At 38.4% G+C, this 22,164-nt stretch overlaps 1 protein-coding gene across 1 annotated transcript; it reads right to left on the reverse strand.

Moving 5' to 3' along the window:
- Positions 1-5,063: 5,063 nt before the first annotated feature.
- LOC121652380 (dysbindin-like) lies at positions 5,064-19,449 on the reverse strand. The gene is made up of 4 exons (XM_042005152.1): positions 18,700-19,449; positions 9,262-9,411; positions 8,958-9,107; positions 5,064-7,631 (listed from the first exon to the last, which is right to left on the reverse strand). Exons 1-4 carry the CDS (start codon positions 18,740-18,742, stop codon positions 7,345-7,347), a joined length of 630 nt encoding a protein of 209 aa, XP_041861086.1. The 5' UTR covers positions 18,743-19,449; the 3' UTR covers positions 5,064-7,344.
- Positions 19,450-22,164: the final 2,715 nt, after the last annotated feature.

Genomic DNA, 22,164 nt, shown 5'->3' on the forward strand with positions numbered 1-22,164 from the left:
TACATTAATCTACAAATAATTCTATTCTATTCAAATTAAAACAACACAGTCATGTAAGTCGCTTTGGATAAAAGCGTCTGCTAAATGACTGTAGAATAGAATAGAAAAGCATCCAGATTTTCTCCTCATCTCAGTCAGTATGACTGTTGTCAACAGGTATTTTCATCCCACACATCCCGGTTTTTATCACAATTTTCTGTTCTATTCTATTCTATTCTATTCTACAGTCATTTAGCAGACACTTTTATCCAAAGTGACTTATATTTGAGAGTAAAAACAACACGAGCAAGATGGGACGTCATAATTAAGTGGTAGTCAGAGTCCAGTTGGACCCAGGTGCTGTCATGTAGTGCTAGAGACAGTGCATATAATTTTATTTTTTTTTTTTTATAGTTTTTTGTAAGTCATTTTGTTTAAACACAAGATCATGAATTCATCAAACAATTTCATCTTGGGCATAAGTGCACACAGCTTCTTCAGTACTTGGTTGAACTGGACAAATCTTTCTAACTCTGTTGAGTAGAAGAGTTAAGCTAAGTGTGGAAATGCTCCTTAAACAAATGAGTCTTTAGCTTGCTTTTAAAAGTGGATAAGGACTCTGCAGATTGGACGAGGTTTGGTAGATCGTTCCACCACCGGGGGACAACAGAAGAAAAGAGTCTGGCTACTGATTTTGCACCATGTTGTGGTGGGAGCACTGGATTAAGGAGTGGAGGTTGACCGGAGCCGTTTGGGTTAATGTTTTGTAAGCCAGAAGCAGAGCTTTGAATTTGATGCGTGCTGCAACTGGAAGCCCATATTTTACCCATGCACCCCATTTCTCGCAACCAGGACAGGATTTTATCCTGCTTTGTGAAGTCATATTGTTTACATGTTTCATGATCATTATACTACATAAAAAAGCTGTCTTCGTCAAGCATGGCAGAAAAGAAAAAATTAAAATGATTAAATAAAGTAAATGAGGCAAAGGTCAGCTTAGAATAAAAGAGTTCCCTTATGTATTTTTTTAAAAACAAAATATTGGAATGCAGGACAAGGGAAAATATAAATAAGAAAACAGTAAATATAAATAAATCCTTTTTAACCACTAAATTATTTTTAATCAAGCATGGCTTTGAAGCCTATTTATTAACTGTAATTACATAGGTAGCGTGAGAATGTGTGGCATCCTTAATGAGAATTTTTCTCCAAAGGTGTGCTTCTTGGTAGGCGTTGTACACATTTCTTTTCCTTGTGTCTTTCTTTCTATTCAAGTGAGCGTTATTGAATCATCTTCTCATGTCAAGAGAACTGTCAGCTACTTGATGCCAAAAAGAAACTAGTTTACAGCTCAGAATAATCATATAGTCCATTAATGTTACAAATTTGCAACCTTCAGATTTGCAGGTCTTAGTTACACCATGGCTAGTTCTGTGGCAAAATATCAGGGACATGGAAGCAGGAGCCAAAAAGGAAGAACCCAAATGCAGGACTCATGAAGAGAGATGATTCTAATTCAGAAAACAATGCAGAAGCAGGAACTCAGCTGGCACAGGACTAAAGAAAACCTGGAGAAAATTTACAGTTCTGTGGAATGATTACTAAACGAGAAGTAGGTGTGACAAATGATGACTGGGAGCATGGAACAGGAAATAGAGCACACAGAATACACAAGGGGTAATAAAATCTTCAAAAAGTTAAAAGAAACTAGAAACTAAACCAATTGCAAAAGAACAGAAATCACAAAACAAAACTTTAACACCTTATTAGTACATGTCTCATCCTCCTCTATGATCATCACTGTATTGCTGTTGTGCCAGCTTCTACTGCAGGAATATGTCACCTTTATGCTTATATTTATATATTCACAGTTGATTATTGATATATTATTTATTTATATATAATATTTATAATATATTAATAAGCTATATAACCTCACACCAGTTATTGGATCAGCTATTATTTTTGGTTGGTCCTCTTCACGTCAACAATAAAAGTCTGGACAGCCAGAACAAAAACATCTGAGATCATCCTGGCATGTCTGGTAGCATTAGCAATAGAGTTTTGGGCCCAGAAGGTTGGAGGATGATGTCCTTGTGTATTGGGATTGCTTTCTCCAGAATCCATCAGATCCAGTCTGATTGGTATAAATACCTCAGACATTATCATATTCTATAAACATTTCCCCAAGTAGTTTTTTTGGGGCATACTATTATCCCTCTCGAGGCTGCACTTCCTTCTCTACAGAGGACATGACTGGTCTGCAAAAATGTTTCATAAACATTTATAACATTCTCGCCATGATGCAGGTTTTCCCTGTCCATCCATCCATCATCCATCCTTCTATCAATTTTATTCCTCTTATCTGAGGTAAGGGTTGTGCAGGCAACTGCTTCAGGAGGGAGGCCCAGACACTCCTCTTCCTGGTAAAACTCTTCAGCTCCTCCTGGGGGGTCCCAAGACATTCCCAGGCCAGAGAAAAAATAAAATCCTTCCAACAAGTGCTGGGTCTGATCCAGTCTCCTCCCAGTACCACAGTTCTGATACACCTCAACAGGGAGGCTACCAGGAGGCATCCTAATGTGCTAACTAAACTACTTGAGTTGACTCCTTTCAGTACACGGGGTCTGCTGGTGCACATCAAGATCCCTCCAGATGTGTGAGCTCCAAACCAAATCTCGTGGCTAACTCTCATCCCAACCCCTAGCTGCCAATAACTCTTGTGTGTGGTGAAGATCTTGATCTGAGGAAGTCAACAGAAACACATCCACAAAAAACATAGTTGCAACCCTGAGGTTCCCAAACCAGACACCCTCTCCCACATTGTGCCTTGAGATCCTGCCCATGAAGACCACAAGCAGGACTGATGACATGAGACAGGCTTGGCCTGAACTTGCACTGTGAACAAGTTTGACATTGAGATCTTGCTTTGGGCATAGACTGACCTACTAGTGACTCTGACACCCTGTACCCCTTCAGCAATTTCTACAGAACACCATGAGGGATAGTTGTTGTTGACAGAATTGTGGCATGAGAAACTGGATTAACGCAACATTACCTGAAGCTAATTCTATAGAGGGGGCCAGTCCTGTCCTGTCAAGGATTTTTATTTAGTCATGTCACAACAGTTGTTGTGTTGATATGAAATTACAGTCTTACTCCTGTACTGAATAGACAGTGATTAGTTTAGCAGATCTGATGTTTTTTTCTTTCCCTGCAGCACTAAAACTTTAAAGTACTGTCACGAGAATACAGAAAATGATATGATAAAGTTCCTGATTGCTGTTTATTTAAAATCGGGATGTAAAAGAGTATAATGTAGAATAAAATTCTATTAATATTTTGCAGACATGAGATATTAGAATGACCTAATGTCATAAAAAAGATCTGGCTTCAGTAGGATTGATATGATCTGTAGAGTAGCTGCAGTACGAGAACTCCCATGTTAACTAGTATGATGTCAATACAAGACACGTGTGATAAAATAAACAAATGATCCAGGCCACATGGCAGTTGCACCTGTTTCAGATTACCTGGGTAATCAAAGTACTCAAAGTACAAAAACAAAGTACTCTACCTTTTACAGGTGAACTTAATTTGACTTCCTTTCAACTTTTTATGCACATGTACAACTGTTTAGTGATAAATACTTACTGCAGAACATAAATAGATAGATAGATAGATAGATAGATAGATAGATAGATAGATAGATAGATAGATAGATAGATAGATAGATAGATAGATAGATAGATAGATAGATAGATAGATAGATAGATAGATAGATAGATAGATAGATAGATAGATAGATAGTCAACCATTCCTTTGTTGATATGAGCATTTGCTTTGATTTGTCATGAGGCTGTAAACTCTTACCTAATTCTTTCCTCCTTAGCTTAACAGACACCAGAAATTTAACATAATAACTTAATGAAGCCTTTGTACTTCCAGTGTTGTGTCATTTCTTTCCTTGTTAATAATTTTCCTTGCTCTACAACGTAGCACTGTTTTGAATATTCTTTTCTACTGGCCCACTGGCCTTTCAACAAGGAGATCCAGTTCAAGATTTTAGGTACACTTGTTACTTTTGTGGTCTGAGGTGGTGAGAGAATAGTCTTTTTAGGGGGCAAACTTAGTTACCAAGAAATTAACTTATGTTCCCTGACTTGCATGACGTGCTTTTCTCTTTGTTAAAGGAAACTATCTGATGCTTGATGCTTGAGGTTTTGTGATTTTGCACGCAGTGTTTACTTAACTTAAGGAACAGTCTCCACATTCCCATGGAATATATATAAGATCACTGAAAGAAAAGAGCACTTCTCCTTCACTGTGGAGTTTAAATGAAATACAAAATAATCTCACAGGAGCAGCTGAGTTTAGTTTGGTGTTACTGCAAATTTATTATGATTTATGATAATATGATTTATGATTTATTATTGATTGAACACAGAGATGCTTTAACACTTAATGAATGAATGGTAGAATGAACGAATGGAACAAAATTCAACCAGTTGTTCATGTTTATGTATGTTTTAGATTTATTTCAGCCCTCCATGTTCAGATGGCAATTTCACAAATGATTTGTGTATGTACTCATGTACTCTGTAGATAGATAGCTAGATGGTGGTGTTATTAAACTAAAGATCTGATTTAGTTTGTCTAGAACTTGCTTGGTATTATACATAAACTACTCGGTTATAAAGGTTGCATTAGCACAAGGTTCATGAAGTAGTTTGTTGTAGTTTGCTACCGATTTATTTAGAAAGCCAGTGCCTTCAATGAGATAAGTCTGGCAAACAAACTGGCCGCACACCATGATGGCATCTACAAAAATGTAAATAACGTGAAGGCAAACTTGTTATACTGGTTGGACTGGAACTCTCACCAACGTAAGTCTGAAACCAATGTTGGTGTAACATGTCAACATTAACCTATGATCGAATTGTTTTCACAAGCAAATGCATGTTAGCCTTCAACAGCAACTCTTGATATATATCATATAGAGTACTCTGATCCTCAGTTAGAGCAGATTAAAGCTTAAATCACCAATGAAAGAGCAAACTAAAGAGAAGCAGCTCAAATAACACTACATTCAACAGGTTTACCGTTTGTTTTATTTATTTGTGTGTGTGCGTGTGTGTGTGTCTTGGAAAAGGTTTGAATGTGAAAAAGATTTAACTTATTATTAACTGTAAATAGGTTGTTGTAAAAGCAACACTAGGGTTATCCTGGGAAGTCTGCACAGCTGCTCAGTCATTCTCACCTCCATACAATCAGGTAAACAAAATTAGATAACACGTACACACAAAAAGTACATCATCTCGGCCATTCACGCTCCACAAACTCATACATATACAGTTCTCAACTTTCATTTCCGGAGAGATCCTGCCTGCTAGTCCAAAAATGTGATACTAGTAACAGTATTGAGAACATTGTACCACGAACATAATGGCATGCAACAACAAATACAGTTCCATTAATGATACCGACAATAACTTCAACGTGCACACAGCAGAGATTTATGACAAACAATAAGAAATGCAGCCTTTAAGGAGCTTTACTCACTGTGACTCAGCTGTCATGAACTGACATTTTGTTATTACATGTTTGATGACTCCTGCAATTTACCCATATTTGCGTTTTAATCTGTCCTGTCAGATCAGCCCTGAGGCCACTGGCTTTCAGTTTGAAGTTTTTATGCTTTTAACAGAGAGGACATCCTAAAAAATGCAAACAATGAAGACACAAAACAACAGACTTAAAAGTTCACTGCAATTTAAAGTGAGTCACACAATGGAGACAGTGTTCACAGGAGGGTGTGCTAACTGATATTCTACAGTCATTTGGCAGACGCTTTTTGGGCTGTAGTGTCCTTTATTTCATAGGAGCTTAACAGAAAAGGGGAGTCAAAGAGAGCGAGGAATGACATGCAGCAAAGAGCGGGGGTGTCTGTGTGGAGGAGCTGTAGCCTCTGTACATGGGATGGCCGCTCAACCAGATGAGCTAAACATCAGGCCCAAAACACATTTAAGCTCAATATTTATTTGCAAACATTACAGCTGTTAAAATGTAGCACTTTTAAGAGTTGTCATAAACTCTTACTCATTAGGAGTTCTCTGGATTCTCTGACCTTTACATTAAATTATGTACTTTATAGGATTCTTTTTTCTTGTTTTTTTTTTTTAACTATTTTCTACTAGGAAACATTACTGTCACTTTTTATTTTTCAGTTGCTGCTAATTTCTTTTATTCATTTTTTTAACAAGCCATATTGCTTTTTTCTATGTTTTACAACACATCATTCATTTGTATAATCACACTTTTTTCAGAACATTAAAACATTCACAGCAAACTTTTAAGTTTACATGTTTTTTTTTTGTTGTTGTTGTTGTTGCTGTTGTTTGTTTAACCTGAAAAAAATTCCCAGCTTTTCTAAATCAGGGCTGTTTATAAAATTTAAATCATTATTTAAAGATTTACTACAGAACTTTTGCAGATTTTCTCAGTGATGCGCCCACTACCTACGGCTAATTTGGCATTCATCTTGCATCCTTCCTGCACTGCAAACTATCTCCAGCCAGTAAAACTTATGTTGATTCTCATCACTTGCTCTCGCTCTTTCTTTTCATCTCCTCCTATTATTAGTTATTGGATTTCTTTCCTGAATCTGACACGGTGTGTGTTCAAAACAGCCGGTGGGTTTATATTCACTTACTAGCATGTAACGCAATAGAGCGAAACTCAGCTGGGTTGTCTGGTTTCTCAGGCATGGGACACTGCTGGGCAGCATCGGCTCCAGAAATGCACATAATAGATGCCACACGCGCCATCAAATGAGTCTGAAATGCAGTTTTAAAGTTAGAAAGTTATGTAGTGTGTCTTTAAAGGTCATACATTTGCCCCTGTTTTTTTTTTTTTTTTTTTTCTGTTTGATTTAGAAAAACATAATTTCCTTACTCTTGTTCTTCTCATGATGAAATATGAGAGGTTTCTTTTCAGCTGCTTCGGGAATACATGTGAACTAAACTTGCTTGATGTCAGAACATGTTAGTGCAGGAGAATGGAATGACACATATAATTGGTGTAGACAGCTTTTGGCACTACCCTCTAGGAATGTCTTCCGTTGAGCATTCTTGCACAGAACTTGCACAGATCTCCACAAAGAAACTCCACAATAAAAGGTACTAGCTGTGAACAATATATTCCATGGTAGTCATTCCAACGTTCAAAAGACACAGCAAATTTTAAACCAGTTCATCCATGCAGGTTTTTTATCAGCCCATCATAAATAAATGTAAATATTCAGAGAGAGAGAGAGAGAGAGAGAGAGAGAAATCAGGCTTAACAGAATCAAAAGTCAGTTTTCTGTTAATTGTGTACAAGGCTTCTTTCCTCATCATCTTCCTCCTCTGTTTCTTCATCCCTTGTTTGGGGAACAGAGGTCAGTAGCAGAGTGTCAGCATGCACTTCTTCATCATCGGACTGGATCACAGGGGTGTCATCTCCACCCGCGCTGGTGTCACTGGAACCAGATGATGTAGAAGAGATGCGAGACTGTGAGCTGCGGTATACTTCGCTTTGTCGTTGCAGAGGTGCACGCTCCCTGTAGACAACCTCTGCCGTTTCATCCTCATCTTGATCCTCATCTTCACCTTCTGTAAATAGAAGCTGTTAGACATGTTGAAACTTGTTTTATGAGTGCAAATCATGGAAATGTTGTGTTTACTGTCTTAACAAATAAAAACAACTGATTCAAATCACAAAAACCTTTGAGTAAACTTTTTTCTCTTTTAGAATTTGATCAATTTCATCAATGGATGAAGCGTCTGGATTGGTGACCACTTTTAACCAAAATTATGTACATGTGTGCAGTATTTTCCCTTTTCTTCAGCTGCTGCATCCATTTTGAAATGATGGAGTAAATATAAAGTCTATTTACTGTTAAAATTGGCTAAGTATTATTGCAAAAGACTCTTTCATTATTGCACACATTGCTTTTGCAACATTTTCCTTCGCCATAACATGAGGTAAACCCAATTAATTGCTGAGATATTTCCTTCCCACAGTCTTTCTCAGATCACTGATCATGTTCAGTCAACCATTCCTTTGTTGATATGAGCATTTGCTTTGATTTGTCATGAGGCTGTAAACTCTTACCTAATTCTTTCCTCCTCAGCTTAACAGACACCAGAAATTTAACATAATAACTTAATGAAGCCTTTGTACTTCCAGTATTGTGTCATTTCTTTCCTTGTTAATAATTTTCCTTGCTCTACAACGTAGCACTGTTTTGAATATTCTTTTCTACTGGCCCACTGGCCTTTCAACAAGGAGATCCAGTTCAAGATTTTAGGTACACTTGTTACTTTTGTGGTCTGAGGTGGTGAGAGAATAGTCTTTTTAGGGGACAAACTTAGTTACCAAGAAATTAACTTATGTTCCCTGACTTGCATGACGTGTTTTTCTCTTTGTTAAAGGAAACTATCTGATGCTTGATGCTTGAGGTTTTGTGATTTTGCACGCAGTGTTTACTTAACTTAAGGAACAGTCTCCACATTCCCATGGAATATATAAGATCACTGAGAGAAAAGAGCACTTCTCCTTTACTGTGGAGTTTAAATGAAATACAAAATAATCTCACAGGAGCAGCTGAGTTTAGTTTGGTGTTACTGCAAATTTATTATGATTTATGATCATATGATTTATGATTTATTATTGATTGAACACAGAGATGCGTTAACACTTATTTCAGCCCTCCATATTCAGATGGCAATTTCACAAATGATTTGTGTATGTACTCATGTACTCTGTAGATAGATAGATAGATAGATAGATAGATAGATAGATAGATAGATAGATAGATAGATAGATAGATAGATAGATAGATAGATAGATAGATAGATAGATAGATAGATAGACAGATAGATAGACAGATAGATAGACAGATAGATAGATTTAGTTTCTACTCTTTGACCATGTACCTGGGAGTGGAGATGCGAGTGCTCCTTCATCTGCTCCTGCGCCTGAGTTAAGGAACACATCAAGGGCTTCCTGATCTGAAATGTCCATCAGATCCATGCTCTCCAGGACATCCACGTTTACCTCCATAGATGAGATGCTACCCATGGGGGCTGAAGTAAGTAACATTTGAAAACACAAATGGACATAGTTTATATCTAAAACTGGAAATATTTTGTCAATTGACACATTCTTCTGTGGACAGTTATTGGTTTGGAGCACATGAAAGTGACCTCTTTTTCACAGCCACTTTAAAAAGCCACTCACGTTTCCTGCAATCAATCTGTAAGTGTGCAGAGGGCAGGTAGTTGTCCATGTCATGCTGGTAGACCTCTTCAAAAAAGCGTTGCCTCTCCTTGAGCTTCAGGTGCTGAGCAGCATCATTGTCAAGCATTCTCTGAGAGTTGTCTGTTTCAGCTGACCAAGACACACAAAAATAAAAAAATAAAGCTAACCTTAATAAAGTATTGAGTTTTATACCTAAATATCTCTTGAGAACAAGATCACGAGATCGTCAGAAAAAAATCTGTCATCAACTTTTATTGTACTGTTTTATAGTCTAGTCTCTAGAATATGGTGCAAATTATCTTTGTTTCATGTTATGCAAGAGTCATTTATATATTTTATTTAGTTTCTGTGTGTTATTGCAGTTTCTGTGTTACTGCTTGCCAGAATCTCATGTCTACCTAATGAAACTTCAACCTCTAGTAAGGTGTCTTAATCGCAGGGTGGTGGTTTTATTATAGATTCTGCTTGTAACATTCTTTACCCGTAGGACAAACCCTGTAATTTCCCACAGTTCTCTGGAAACATTTTGTGGTCACAAGTCTTTAACCGTTGAGCGAGATGTTTGTAAACAATGTGTCAAAAATAAAAATTAAAGTAAAATTAAAGTGTGGGAACAAGATAGTTAATTATATAAGATGGAAATTAGCCACTGCAATACCTTTGGTGTTTTTTGTTTGTTTGTTTGTTTGTTTGTTTTTGTTTTGTTTTTTGTTTTGTTTTTGTTTTTTTGTTTTTTTTCCAACCCTTGTTTTGTAGATGTGTTAATGTGTTACCTGAGGGGTATTGCACGAAACCAGAATAAAGAAATCCAGGATAATTAAGCAAGCCCAGCTTGACCTAGCTTGCGCGGCCTATCCTGGCTTAATTGGTTGCACGTTTGCTGAGCCAGGATGAGAAGGTGCGGCTAGGTTAAGCCAGGTGAAGATAGCTGGGATAAGTGCGTGTGCACGGCATACTGAAGCAGACCTCGCGATCGCTCACAGAATCACCGATGGGGAAATGGATAAAAGTCGCTCGTCCTACGTCACGGCCGCTGAACAACAGCTCCTGACGGAGTTCTCTGACTAAGTTAAGGATATTATAAGGAAAAAAGGCAATACCAATGCCATAAGTAAAGAATGCGAGAGAGCCTGGCAGACAATAGCCGACCGGCTCAGTAGTAGTCAAAAACTGTACAATTAATAAACAGTGCTCCACTGGAACTGTCATAATTAGACTACAATTAAAGGATTACTTTTCAAATCCACTAACTGTTGTATACTTTAAGAGTGACAAGCAGGTGCATGTTACTCAGGAAATGTAGAGTATGATTAGGTGCAAACAATTATCCACAATGTGTCATTTAATCTATTTTCCTCATGTAACGTTTTTATCTATTTCATCTTTCTGTCCTTCATAAAGGACAAACCTGTCTGGCCATAAAAGGACCTGGCAGCAAGAAAAAATTAAATATAAGAACATTTTGCAGGCTGGTAAGTGACTCCAAAGTAGATAACCGTGAACAAATGAGGTGAATAGATGAGGTGTCTGCTGACATGTTCAATGTCTGTATGATTGTAGCAGTTAAAAAAAAGGCCTATAGAACTGGCACAGGGGGGGGCCCACCAAGCCAGGATGTGACTCCAGCAGAGGAACTGGCACTCCATTTAAATAAAGGGAGGCCAGTGATGGAGGGGATCCAGGGAGGGACAATAACTGACTCTGTCCCAGCCACAGAAACTGTCCGCTTCATACAAGGTACATCACGTACCTAATTCTACTGCACATGGAACACAATCAAATATAATATAGTGTCTGACTTTGGATAACCTTGCAGTGTCTGGGAACACAATTACACTTTTGGAGCCACCAGAAGATGATCCGGTTAGTACAGTGTATCAAAATCACAGGCTTGTTATGTTCTGTGAAATCTTAATCCGAGTCCTCTCGCTGCATGTATACGGCAGGGGGAAGGCACATCTGCAGCTGCAGAATGCACGTCTGCAGATGAGGAGACTGTGTCAGTGGAGTCCAGAAGGTTTGAGGCATGTCAATTTTATGGGATTGGCCTGCTTATTTATTCCATGAAGGATATGAAGTCAGTGATGTGGTGCTAATAGAAAATGTGTAGCAGGACCCGGATGCTGCACAGTCTCCTAAGCGGTCTGGTAACATTGTGAGTATTGGCTAAAGTACATCTACGTTATGCACAAATCCTGCTGTGCTAATTGACATTTCCTTTACAGACCTCACAAACTGTCAGAACGCTTTATTCAGGGCACCTGGAGAGAGAGAGAGAGCTGGCAGATGTTAAAAGCTGACTCAAAAAGAGCAAGCTCCAAGGAATAGAGCTGGATCTTGAGATTAAACGCCGGACACTCAGAAACTGGACCTGGAAATCCAGTAACCGAAAATCTGTATCTCTCAATGACATAGTCATCTCCAAAGGCCAGGGGATGTGACCTGAATGCTCTTCTGAGGATTCGGGCTTCCTCGTCCAGCACATCCTCCGAAAAAGGGCAAGCCATTATGAAGAGGGAACAGGTGAAGGGGAGTTGGACCTATATATTCTACATTGTCCTCGTCACAGATTAAATTGAAAACACCTTTGAAACCTCATCAGCTGTGTTTTGTAATCTCAATTACTGCAATAAAACACATATTTATAAAACCTCTGACAGCAATTTGACGAGCAGTCTTCATTAGCATAGCAATATAACACTTGGCCTGATGAAATCATGCACTTATGACCAAGTTGATATTGTGTGATGAAATCGTGATCCTGTATTTAAATAAAATGACTAAAAAAAAAAAAAAAAAAAAAAAAATATGCACTGCACTAGCACTACACGTCAGCACCTGGGTCCAACTGGACTCAAAAGCGGTCTGACTAACACTTAATTATGACGTCCCATCTTGTTTGAATTCATGCTTGTGTTGTTCTTACTCTCAAATGTAAGTCGCTTTGGATAAAAGCATCTGCTAAATGACTGTAGAATAGAATAGAATAGAATAGAATAGAATAGAATAATAATACTACAACTCGAATCCATATAAAAAGGCTGTTGCGATTACGAACAGATTTCGATTAAATGTACAGTGACTGTATATGTAATATTTTAATACTGGATGATTAAAATGACGCGCCATACTTAGGAAGACCATGGACATGCTGTAAAACACATTAATTCCTCACAGAATTGGACATGCAGGTGACTCGCTAGGATTAATCTTAGCCTGAGCAGTTAGCCTGGTCTGGAGCAGGCTAACTGCAGCGGATAAATCACCACAGTAACTTGGCCGGGTTTAGTTTGAGCTGCTTTCATGCAACCGACTTAGGGCTAAATTCAGCCAGGATAACCAACATATCCCGGCTTAATCCCTTATCTTGGTTTCGTGCAATACCCCTCTGGTATCATTGTGCTGCTGCACTTTCAGCCAGGTTTTAGCTGTAGAAGAGATGGTCTTATGTTTGACTACGATATACAGAGAACTTCATGCTAATCTAATTAACACACATCTCAATGCACAATGCTCAACTTTCTGCTTTTCTGTGCTCACACTTGACCACGATCAGTTAATTAAGTTAATTTGATTAGTAGCACCTGCTGCTACTTGTCTTATTAATTCATCTGAAATTAGTAAGTGTGTACTTATGATACTGATATTAGTCTGACCTCTAGTGTTCATCATCAGATTGACATGCACTTTGTCAAAAATCTGTGGATAACAAATCAACATTTCAGTGTGGGAATCATGTTATTGTAAATGTGAGATTAAAAAATGTAAGTTTTTTTTTTTTTTTCTTTCAGTGATTTCAAATACAATTATACTGCAGGAAAAAAAGAGCATCTGCCCCTACAGTAGGTCTACCTCACACACTGACTTTGACCAAGCTGAGAGGCTGTGGTTGTGTAATCGCATCACATCCTCCTCAGCACACAGTGACTTTCTCCCCTGGGCTCCTCCAACTGACACTTTGACTCATGTCACCCGTGTTTTTGGGTGGTGTATATGTGTGCTTATGTTGAAAGCTGTATGTAGATTAAATAGATTAAATGTGTGTTTATGCATTAATGGTTGTTAGTTTATGCTCATTTTCTCACCCAGTGTCCATCTGGAACAAACATCCATGACTAACATGTTCATATGATGCCAGCAGATGAATCCATACACAGAAAAAAAAAATCCATATTAGTAGTTTTCTGCACCATTGTTTTCTAGTTTAAAAACAAACACTACAGCATTTCTGTGTCACCTAGCGTTGCTCTTCAAATTGCTCCCTCTCTGGAGATGCTGCATGTCAATCTGTCAAACTCTCTTCCATTGCCCTGGGAGGGCTGCGTCCACTGTCACCCACCAAGAACCCTTTATTGTGTCATTCAAACTGACCCTGGAGGCAAGAAAACCATTCTATTCACAGCTCAGATAGTTCTGCTATTTGGCAAGAATGAAAACACAGTAACAGATTTAAAGTTTACTGTGTTGTGGATTAGAGAGCAATGCCCACACACTATGGTTATCAATGCAAATGTCGCCAGCATTTCTCACAGAGGAACTTGATATATTGGAATATGCTGGGGTGCGTTTCAGATCTGGAGACAAACAACCAATCAACATGGACCATAAGGATCTGTGGCATATATATAGAGAGAGAAAGTATGAAGCTATGTCTGCCAGTGTTGAATGCAATTGCTTTCCCAGTATCTTTTGCCAGGTGCGATTTTTGAATTTAATTTAATTTAATTTAATTTAATTTAATTTAATTTAATTTAATTTAATTTAATTTCATTTCATTTCATTTCATTTCATTTCATTTCATTTTTCTTACACAGTTGGCTATGAATGAAAAACCAGACATAGAACTGCTGAAGAGATGGTGGGAAAGAAGCTAAAGGATGGACCTTACTGGCAGAAACCCAATTGTAGTGCTTCAAGCAAGATCTGCTAATTATTAAGCCATCAATGTATTACTTTAAAATCAGGTCCCCAGCTAACTTTGACCCTTTCTTTGGTAATTTCAGTAAATAAACTGAACAATAAATTTTATATACTGCCAAATACACTCAGAGATAGAGATGGGTTTGTTTTATGGAGTACTATGTGGTGGATTTTATGAGTCACCACATCCGTGTGTTATACTCTCAAAACTCATAAAAAAATGTTTTCCAAATTTGTTTAAATTTTGGCATTGGGACTTAGAAAATAAACTAAGATATTCTTTTAGAGGTGGCTCGTACAGTTGTAAATAGAAACACTATCCTGAATTCAGGGTCCACACAAAAGACAACCTTAGAGCAAGCAGGAATGCAAGATGGCATCTAAACAAAACTGACACGTGACATTAATATCACATTGTCTACAGTCTCAGGCAGCGAATCTCCATTTCTGTTCCCACACAACCAGATCTTTGAGCATGTCATTCCTCTGCTCTGTCAGCATTGAGTGAGCAGCGATGATGACAGCTCAAGTTGTTGGCACTTACAGGAGACAGAGTGATGGCTTTGCAAAGCACAATGATTTGTCAAATAAGAACCAAAACCCAGGAAGGATTTCTGCTGGGAGAGTTGTGACTAATGAGAACAAGGTATGTATGGTTTGGATTTAATGAACAAAAAATGGAAAAAAAAAAAGATCCTAAAAGCCTGGACTCCATATTGTCTACACTGTACTAAAAGGTTCCAAATCCCCAAAACACTCACCAAATTTAAGGTTCTGGCTCCATCATTCTGTTTTCTAAACATCTAAAATAATTGGAATCAGTAAACAGACTCTGACCCTACCTCCATCAGCCGTCACACCCACCCATTCAGCAAGACAGCTAGTGCAAAAAGAACCACTTTACCAAGTCTTGGCATGGTATTTGGCAATTTAGAACAGTCATTTCTTGAGAGACCTTTAAGGAGCACAGTTTCCTCTACTAAAATTCCCTGTCACATCATTGTGACCTGTGATTGTTCGTGATCATTCAGGAGTTGTCATTGTGACAGCAGTGGGAAGCTTGAGACAGATAAACCCATTACTAAAGGATGACTGCAGAGAAAAGGCTTGATGGTGATTAAACTGCACAGCTTATATAAACCTCAGTTTGCCTGTTGGCCTTATGGAGATTTCTCTCTGTGTATGACTCTTTCTTGTCATCTTTTGCCTTGTCTATTTATCTAAAAATCATATTGTATTATTCAAGTCGAGATGACCACTGGACATGCCCAACCCACACACAAGCTCAGCTGCATGTCCTTATCTGACTGCCTCTGCGTGGGCAAAAGACATGTATGTGGAAGACTGACTCATCTAGATAGCCTCTAAGTTTCCTGCCTCCCTCCAGTGGAACATTTGTAGGAGGTCTCCATGCAAATTGGCTAAGGTTACGTTACTAGCAGGCTCTGTGAGATTAAAATGCTGTTTTTAGTCTCCAAGGGGGAATCCCTCACTTTGGATAGGGGTTATCAACCACCAATAATTTTACATGGCTGTGTGGATCATCTTTTTTTCCCTCCACTTTCAGCCCAAAGCCACTGATGTTCAACATAACGTCATGTAAGGGTCACTGAGCACAAAGTGTGACAAAATCATCCGGATGTTAGATGGGGCAGTCCATTCAGTCTGTATAGACTTTACACTTTATCTTTGCTCTAAAAGCACAAGTCACATGGGGAAAAAATTGCGGTAGGTTTGTCAACGAAGCAAGAACATCAGTATTTATTTTGGTATAAGATGTTGGCTTCATGATACCAAGACATTTTAAAGGAAAATAAAAATAAAACCAGCAGGCTATATGCAAAGAGACGCGACATGATTCAAATTGTCAGTTTTTTCTATATCCCTTCTTCAGAGTAGGTGGTGGCTATAGACAAATATTTTCTTTTATGTACTTAGAAATCCCATGACACTTGTAACTACGCCCTCTGCCCCTTACCCAGAATCCATGCTCCATCTCAGCCCACTCTGAACCATCATTACTTAAGTCTTACTCTTACATAATACTAGTACAATCCATCAGCTGCACACCCTACAATGTAGACTCCCACTGTATTGTAGTGCGTGATAACTTTATTCATTCATTTTAAATGTATGGAAATGCATGCAAGATTTTCATGTTGGCTGAGGTTGCAGGAATGAAAATAGTTCGAAAAGAAAGGATGGAAAGAAGTTTCTCAAAGAAAGCAGAATGTAGTTATGCAACCTGAGTCTGCTGTGAATTGTTCCTGGTGTAAAGTAACTGTAGTGTCAGTGATTTGAGGAAAAGGGCTTTACTGTGTGTGCTTGCCTCAGCTAAGCTTTGTGCTGTCAAATGGAAGGGATGTGAAAATGTGTGTGTTTATGGGCTTTTGTTGGTTCTTTTTGCTTTTTCCTCATTTTTTTTGTTATTTTCTATATACTTTCACACCTATATTGATGAGATCATCAGCACGCCTCCATGCATAGGAATCTACTTCAAGAGAAGAAGTAGGGTTGGGGTGGTGGGGGTTTCAGGACCAGAGGCGACAGTTAAGCTGAAGCACATGACTTTTTTTTTTCATCTCTGATCTATTCTTGCAGGGTCTGATCTTTTGGTTTCTTTGGCTGCTGTGCTCTAGCTAATCCACACAGTTCCACTTTACATTTTCAAAGAAAGAAAACGAAAGCACCTCTCCTTTTGTTTACTTTTTTAACAGCATTTTTTTCATCAGTCTGGTTACCCCATCAGCATTTTTTCTGGGATAAAGCATTCAACTTTAAACCATTTAGTGGTGCAGTTATTCTTCAGTCCTGAGTACTGCACTGGAAGTAAGAAACAAACATTTCTATTGAACCAGTGAGTCACATGGTGTAGCACTCAGTTCCCTTGTGGCAAGTGGAAAGAAATCCCATGATCATCTTTCTGTTTTCAGTGAACAGAGAGGTGGGGTTTTTATGTGTGTGAGAGAAAGCTTGTAAGGCATTTATGCTGCATGGCCAGTCTCATCTGACAGTCGCCCCTCCCCTCGAGATCCAATGATGGTGCCACCCATCTTTCAGCAATACCTAGCCACATCATTTTAAGGAATTACTACTGTTATTTATCAAGCCAAGCTCACTTTCTGCTCGCCTTGTGGCCACAGCAGTCCATCAAACATAAATCATTTATGAGTGAGATCACTGCACCACAATAGTCACCTCCCCCGTTGTGCCTTCCCACTACCCACACACATATCCATAAACCCACAGCCATGTAGCAGAAAGTAAATCAAGACTGGTCACTTATGCTGTCCCATCTCTTTTCTACAGCATTCAGCCTGCGGCATACTGCAGGAAGCAAGACCTGAAGGCTGGACTGAGAAATTATATGAATATGTAAATGTTTGTGTGATCATGTTGACTTTTCATGTTGAAATCTGTATGCTCCTCATTAGTATCGTCTCATCTTTATGTTCCTATGATCCCAGTACAGACCACCAATCCTGCAAGTATCTGGTCAGATTTTGTCCCAGGGTATGCCCATTCCTAAAGCAATTAAAGCACTTCACTCAGGGCTAAATGTAAAGATGACTTAAAGTCCTGTCCACTGTTCCCTGTTTAGGCCAATCAAAACAGAAGTCTACTCTAAAATGCCCTGTCTGTAGTCTATATTCATAAAAAGCTCCACAAAGAAACTTTTCAGTAAAGCAGCATGCAGCAGTGGGATTTAGCACATTATTCTCCTGACACTTAAAGACATAAAAAAACAAAAAACATCTCTCTAGTGGTACTTTGTTCAGTTTAAAAGTATCTCTGTGCTTCTGTAAAAAGGACATCAGATCAAATTTATTGTCTCTTTATTTTTCTTCAGATTTGCATAACTTAAAGAAGTACGTGCTATCCCTTCACAGTGATTAAACCTAATCTGCATCAAAAGTGTTGCACCACAATCAAGGCTGTCGAGCTAATTTAGCTTAACAAAGATGACCTGCGGCTGTAATTATCACTTCAGAAAATGAGACTTTTGCATTTGTTCATAATGATGACTGGAAGTAAAAAGATAATGAGGAGGTAAAGGGATAACGTAAGTCATTTTAGTTTTCCAGTCAGAAAAGTGTAATCAGTCATTTGGATTCAGGTTTCAGCTACTTAACATAGAGGAAATTACATAACAACCATGTTTTACTTGTTACGTATGATGTACACAACAGAATGAATAAGAGTCACTATGAATAAACAATCTAATCAAAGAACTTGCAGATACAACATGGTCTCAAAAAAGAGTTAAGGCTACATCAGTAGAGGGGAATAAGCAACCTCTGCATAGTTTTATTTTAAGACTTTAATTATGCAGGGTGGGATCTGAAAATTAATGTAATAAATTATTTGTCATGCAGTGTTAGTAAATAATCAGTGTAAGAGAGCAGCAACAAAGTACAATAATGCCCTGTACAGTACTTAAAGTTATCTAGTACAGATCAGTTAAGTGACACTTCAAATACTCATTTGTTAACTTACATGCCAGACGCTTGTTGTGGTTCATTGACCCAGTAGACGACATGATCCAGTGACGTAGTACTGGCTGAGCAGTGTTTACCTTTGACCGTCCGTGGATTTCTCTTGTTCCTTCCTGTCAAGGCTCCAGGACAGGTTGCTAGTGTGTGTAGTGGATGGTCATCTAGTCATTGCATCTCTTGACTTTGGTTCCAGGACTATCAACGATAATACACTCACGTTATCCCTTATCTCTCCTCTCTTTCTTCTCCTTTGCTCTGCCTGTTTGCTGTGATCGCTGACTTCCCCCCACCCCCTCTCTGATTTGCTGCTTTTCTTTTTTTTTCTCTAGGTTTTCCCTCTCACTGCTTCACACTCTCATCTCAGCTGCCTCTCTCTGTCTCACACACACATTCAGACCCGCACACTTTCTGGTTCATTCTGTCACATTGGCTAAGTAGGGTTATAAGGAGCTGCAAAGCTTAAGCAAATGTGTATGTGTGTGTGTGTGTGTGTGTTAAGGGAATGAGTGGGCTATGGCACTGTGGCCTGTACCAACTGGTGACTTAAGGGGGTCAGCAGGATCAGGAGGATCTTTTTACATAACACCTAGGAGTATATCATTGTATCTGTCTTTACCTTGAGTTGCACTACTGATAAATAGATTAACTTTGTTGTTGGCTAAACAAAGACAAGAAAAGCCTAACAGGAAAAATAATAATTGCAAGATATGTACATACTCTAGCTATATTGTAATCAAGTGTTACATCATGCCATGCCTCATGTTCTTTATGGTTATGCATCAGTTTTATTTGTTTCTGTATTTTTTTATGTCATATTTGTAATTTCACTAAGGCATCCTGTATTCAAGTTGTTATAACAACTTCAGATTTTGTTTGTTTTTTCATTTGTTTTTGAAAGACCATGAGTGGGTACCAGGGTGGGTTTGGTTACAGATTATACACAATGGGTTAAACCCATGAATGAAATATACATAGAGTCACATCACCCCTGGATGGAGGAATCCACTGGATGCACAGTGGAGAACTCTGACTGGATAGAGCTGCTGAATAAAGCATGTAAACAAAACAATAAACAGTTCATGTGATTACATTTTCATGTGTGTTGTGTTTACAGATAATTTCCATCCAACAGCTTATATTCTCTGAACAAATCACAGATGTATTCTGGGCCTAAACCGTTCTGGGATTTGTAAATGACCAGAAGGGACTTAAAACCTATTCTGTGACTGACTGGAAGCCAGTGTCAAGATTTAAAAATTGGTGTGATGTGTTCATATCGCTTAGTCCTTGTTAAAACTCTAGGAGCAGAGTTCTGGATGAGCTGCAGATGTTTAATGAGTATATCAACACTCCAAGGTTACAAACTTGGTCGATAATTTCATTGTTTTGCTAAAGGTGTCCAGATTTATTTACCTCTTAAAACCAGAGCCTCTGTTCGGGGCTTAGTAGAATGCCTTCAAGAACAAGAACAAATTTCTTGTGGAGTATGTAACAAGCTTTACTCTTCAGTCAGAGCTTTGAGGTATGCTAACCAGTTGCTTCCGGCTGTTCCAAGGGCTGGGTTAAAAACTCAGGGAGACAGAACATTTTCAGTAGTGGCTCCCCAACTGTGGAACAGCCAGCTTTACTTTACCAGGTCTGAGCTGCACAGTCCCTAGAGCACTTAAAATCCTACTGAAAACACATCTTTTCTCTTTGGCTTTTAGTTCTAGATAGGCAGGTTGTTTTGGCTTTCTTTAACCTTGTTGCTTACTTTTAGATTTTATTTGATTTTCTACCATTTTATTATTATTTTTATTTGGTACTTCGCTAATGAGTGGGTTTTTTATTTTATTGCTGGCTGATGTTGCTGTTGTTGTCTGTTCTGTACAGCACTTTGGTCAGCTAAGGTTTTAAGTGTGCTATAAAAATAAATTTGAGCCAGAGTCTCCAGGTGTTTACCAGTGTTGACCCTCTTCTCTTTGCTAACAAACTCAGAATAATCTCAATTTTGCCTTCATTTAATTGTCGAAAATTCTTCCTCATTCAGGTGTTTATTGGGCTGCAGTCTTCTGGTGACAGACACATTAAGTTGTGTATTATCTACATAACTGTGATTATTTATGTCAAAGTTTTGTAATATTTGACCCAAAGAGAGCATATAGAAGTTGAACAGAAGAGGTCCAAGGACTGACCCCTGGGCGGCTCCACAAGTCAGGGCCACTGGTTCAGATTCATAGCTGCCGATCGTAACAAAATAACTCCGGCCTTCTAAATAGGACCTGAACCAGAAAGTCAAACCCAGTTTTCCAGCCTGTACAACAGGATTCTGTGGTCTACAGTATCAAACGCAGCACTGAGATCCAGCAGAACCAGGACTGATACTTGACCAGAATCAGTATTCAACCTAATGTCATTTAACACTTTGATGAGGTCGGAAGCCAGACTGAAAATGATTAAGATTTCCAGCTTCATTTAAAAAGTCATTGAGCTGGTCAAATTCAATATTGTCAGTAATCTTGGATATAACAGAGAGGTTAGAGACAGGTCTATAGCTGTTCATTTTAGAGGTGTCTAGAGTCCTTTCCTTTAGGAGCAGCTTATTGGCAGCTATCTTTTGACTTGGGAAAAATTCCTGATGCCATTGAGCTGTTAATTATAAGATAGAGATCACTTTCTACTGAGGTAAAAACTGTTTTTAAAAAGTCAAATGGCATCATGTCCACAGTGCATGTTGTTGATTTCAGATGCCAAACTATTTCATGTAGGATTTTGAAATCAGCCATTTTAAATTGTGACATAACATCAGAGTTATTTCTAGGTTTTAGGCACAGACTAGTTTTCTTGTTTGACTGTGTGGCAGTAATATTTTGTCTAATTGTTTAAATATTTTTGCTAAAGAAAAAAAGTTCTCAGAGGTGTTTTTGTCTCCATTCCAGATTTTTATTATCACCAGGTTTACCTCGCTTAGTCCAGAACTTGATAGTCTCAGACTAACTAAATCAAACTTAAACCAAGATTAGGAAAGCTTCTTAAATGTGCTGGCTTAAATAGTAAAGATGAAGGCTTAGTCCTCGTTTACTCTAAGCCCTATCTCTGAAACTGGGCAGAGATTTTATAACGTTTTTGCTGTTGCAGTCATCTTTATTGCGCCCCTAAAGAGGAATGGTTTTAATAGTTATTAAGACTTTTCAGTTTGGACATTGTTGGCTGTACTCTGAATGTTGCAGCCTGCACACAATACAGCCTGAAAATAGGTTTTTATGGCACCATCCAACCTGGAAAGAGCCCACTTTTTTCACATTACATGCCCAACAGCCAACAAAACAGACTTCCTTTTCAATCTCTGCACAGTCAGCATCCAAAACAACATGGTCCTGATATGATCACAGGTGGTTAATTTAGCAGATTTGACAACACTCCTACAGAGCTGCAGACAGCATTATTAGACTAATTTATTTCCTGTCTCAGCGGTACGCTCAGTGAT

The sequence above is a fragment of the Melanotaenia boesemani genome, chromosome 13 (genome assembly GCF_017639745.1).
Source record: "Melanotaenia boesemani isolate fMelBoe1 chromosome 13, fMelBoe1.pri, whole genome shotgun sequence".
NCBI classification, from domain to species: domain Eukaryota; kingdom Metazoa; phylum Chordata; class Actinopteri; order Atheriniformes; family Melanotaeniidae; genus Melanotaenia; species Melanotaenia boesemani.

Coding starts and splice junctions, on each gene's coding strand:
- LOC121652380 (XM_042005152.1), bottom strand. CDS start 18,742: ATGTCGTCTACTGGGTCAATGAACCACAACAAGCGTCTGGCAT. Junction 9,412..18,699: donor CCACAACAAGCGTCTGGCAT/GTAAGTTAACAA, acceptor TGTCTTGGTCAG/CTGAAACAGACAACTCTCAG. Junction 7,632..8,957: donor ACTCGCATCTCCACTCCCAG/GTACATGGTCAA, acceptor TTCTATTTACAG/AAGGTGAAGATGAGGATCAA.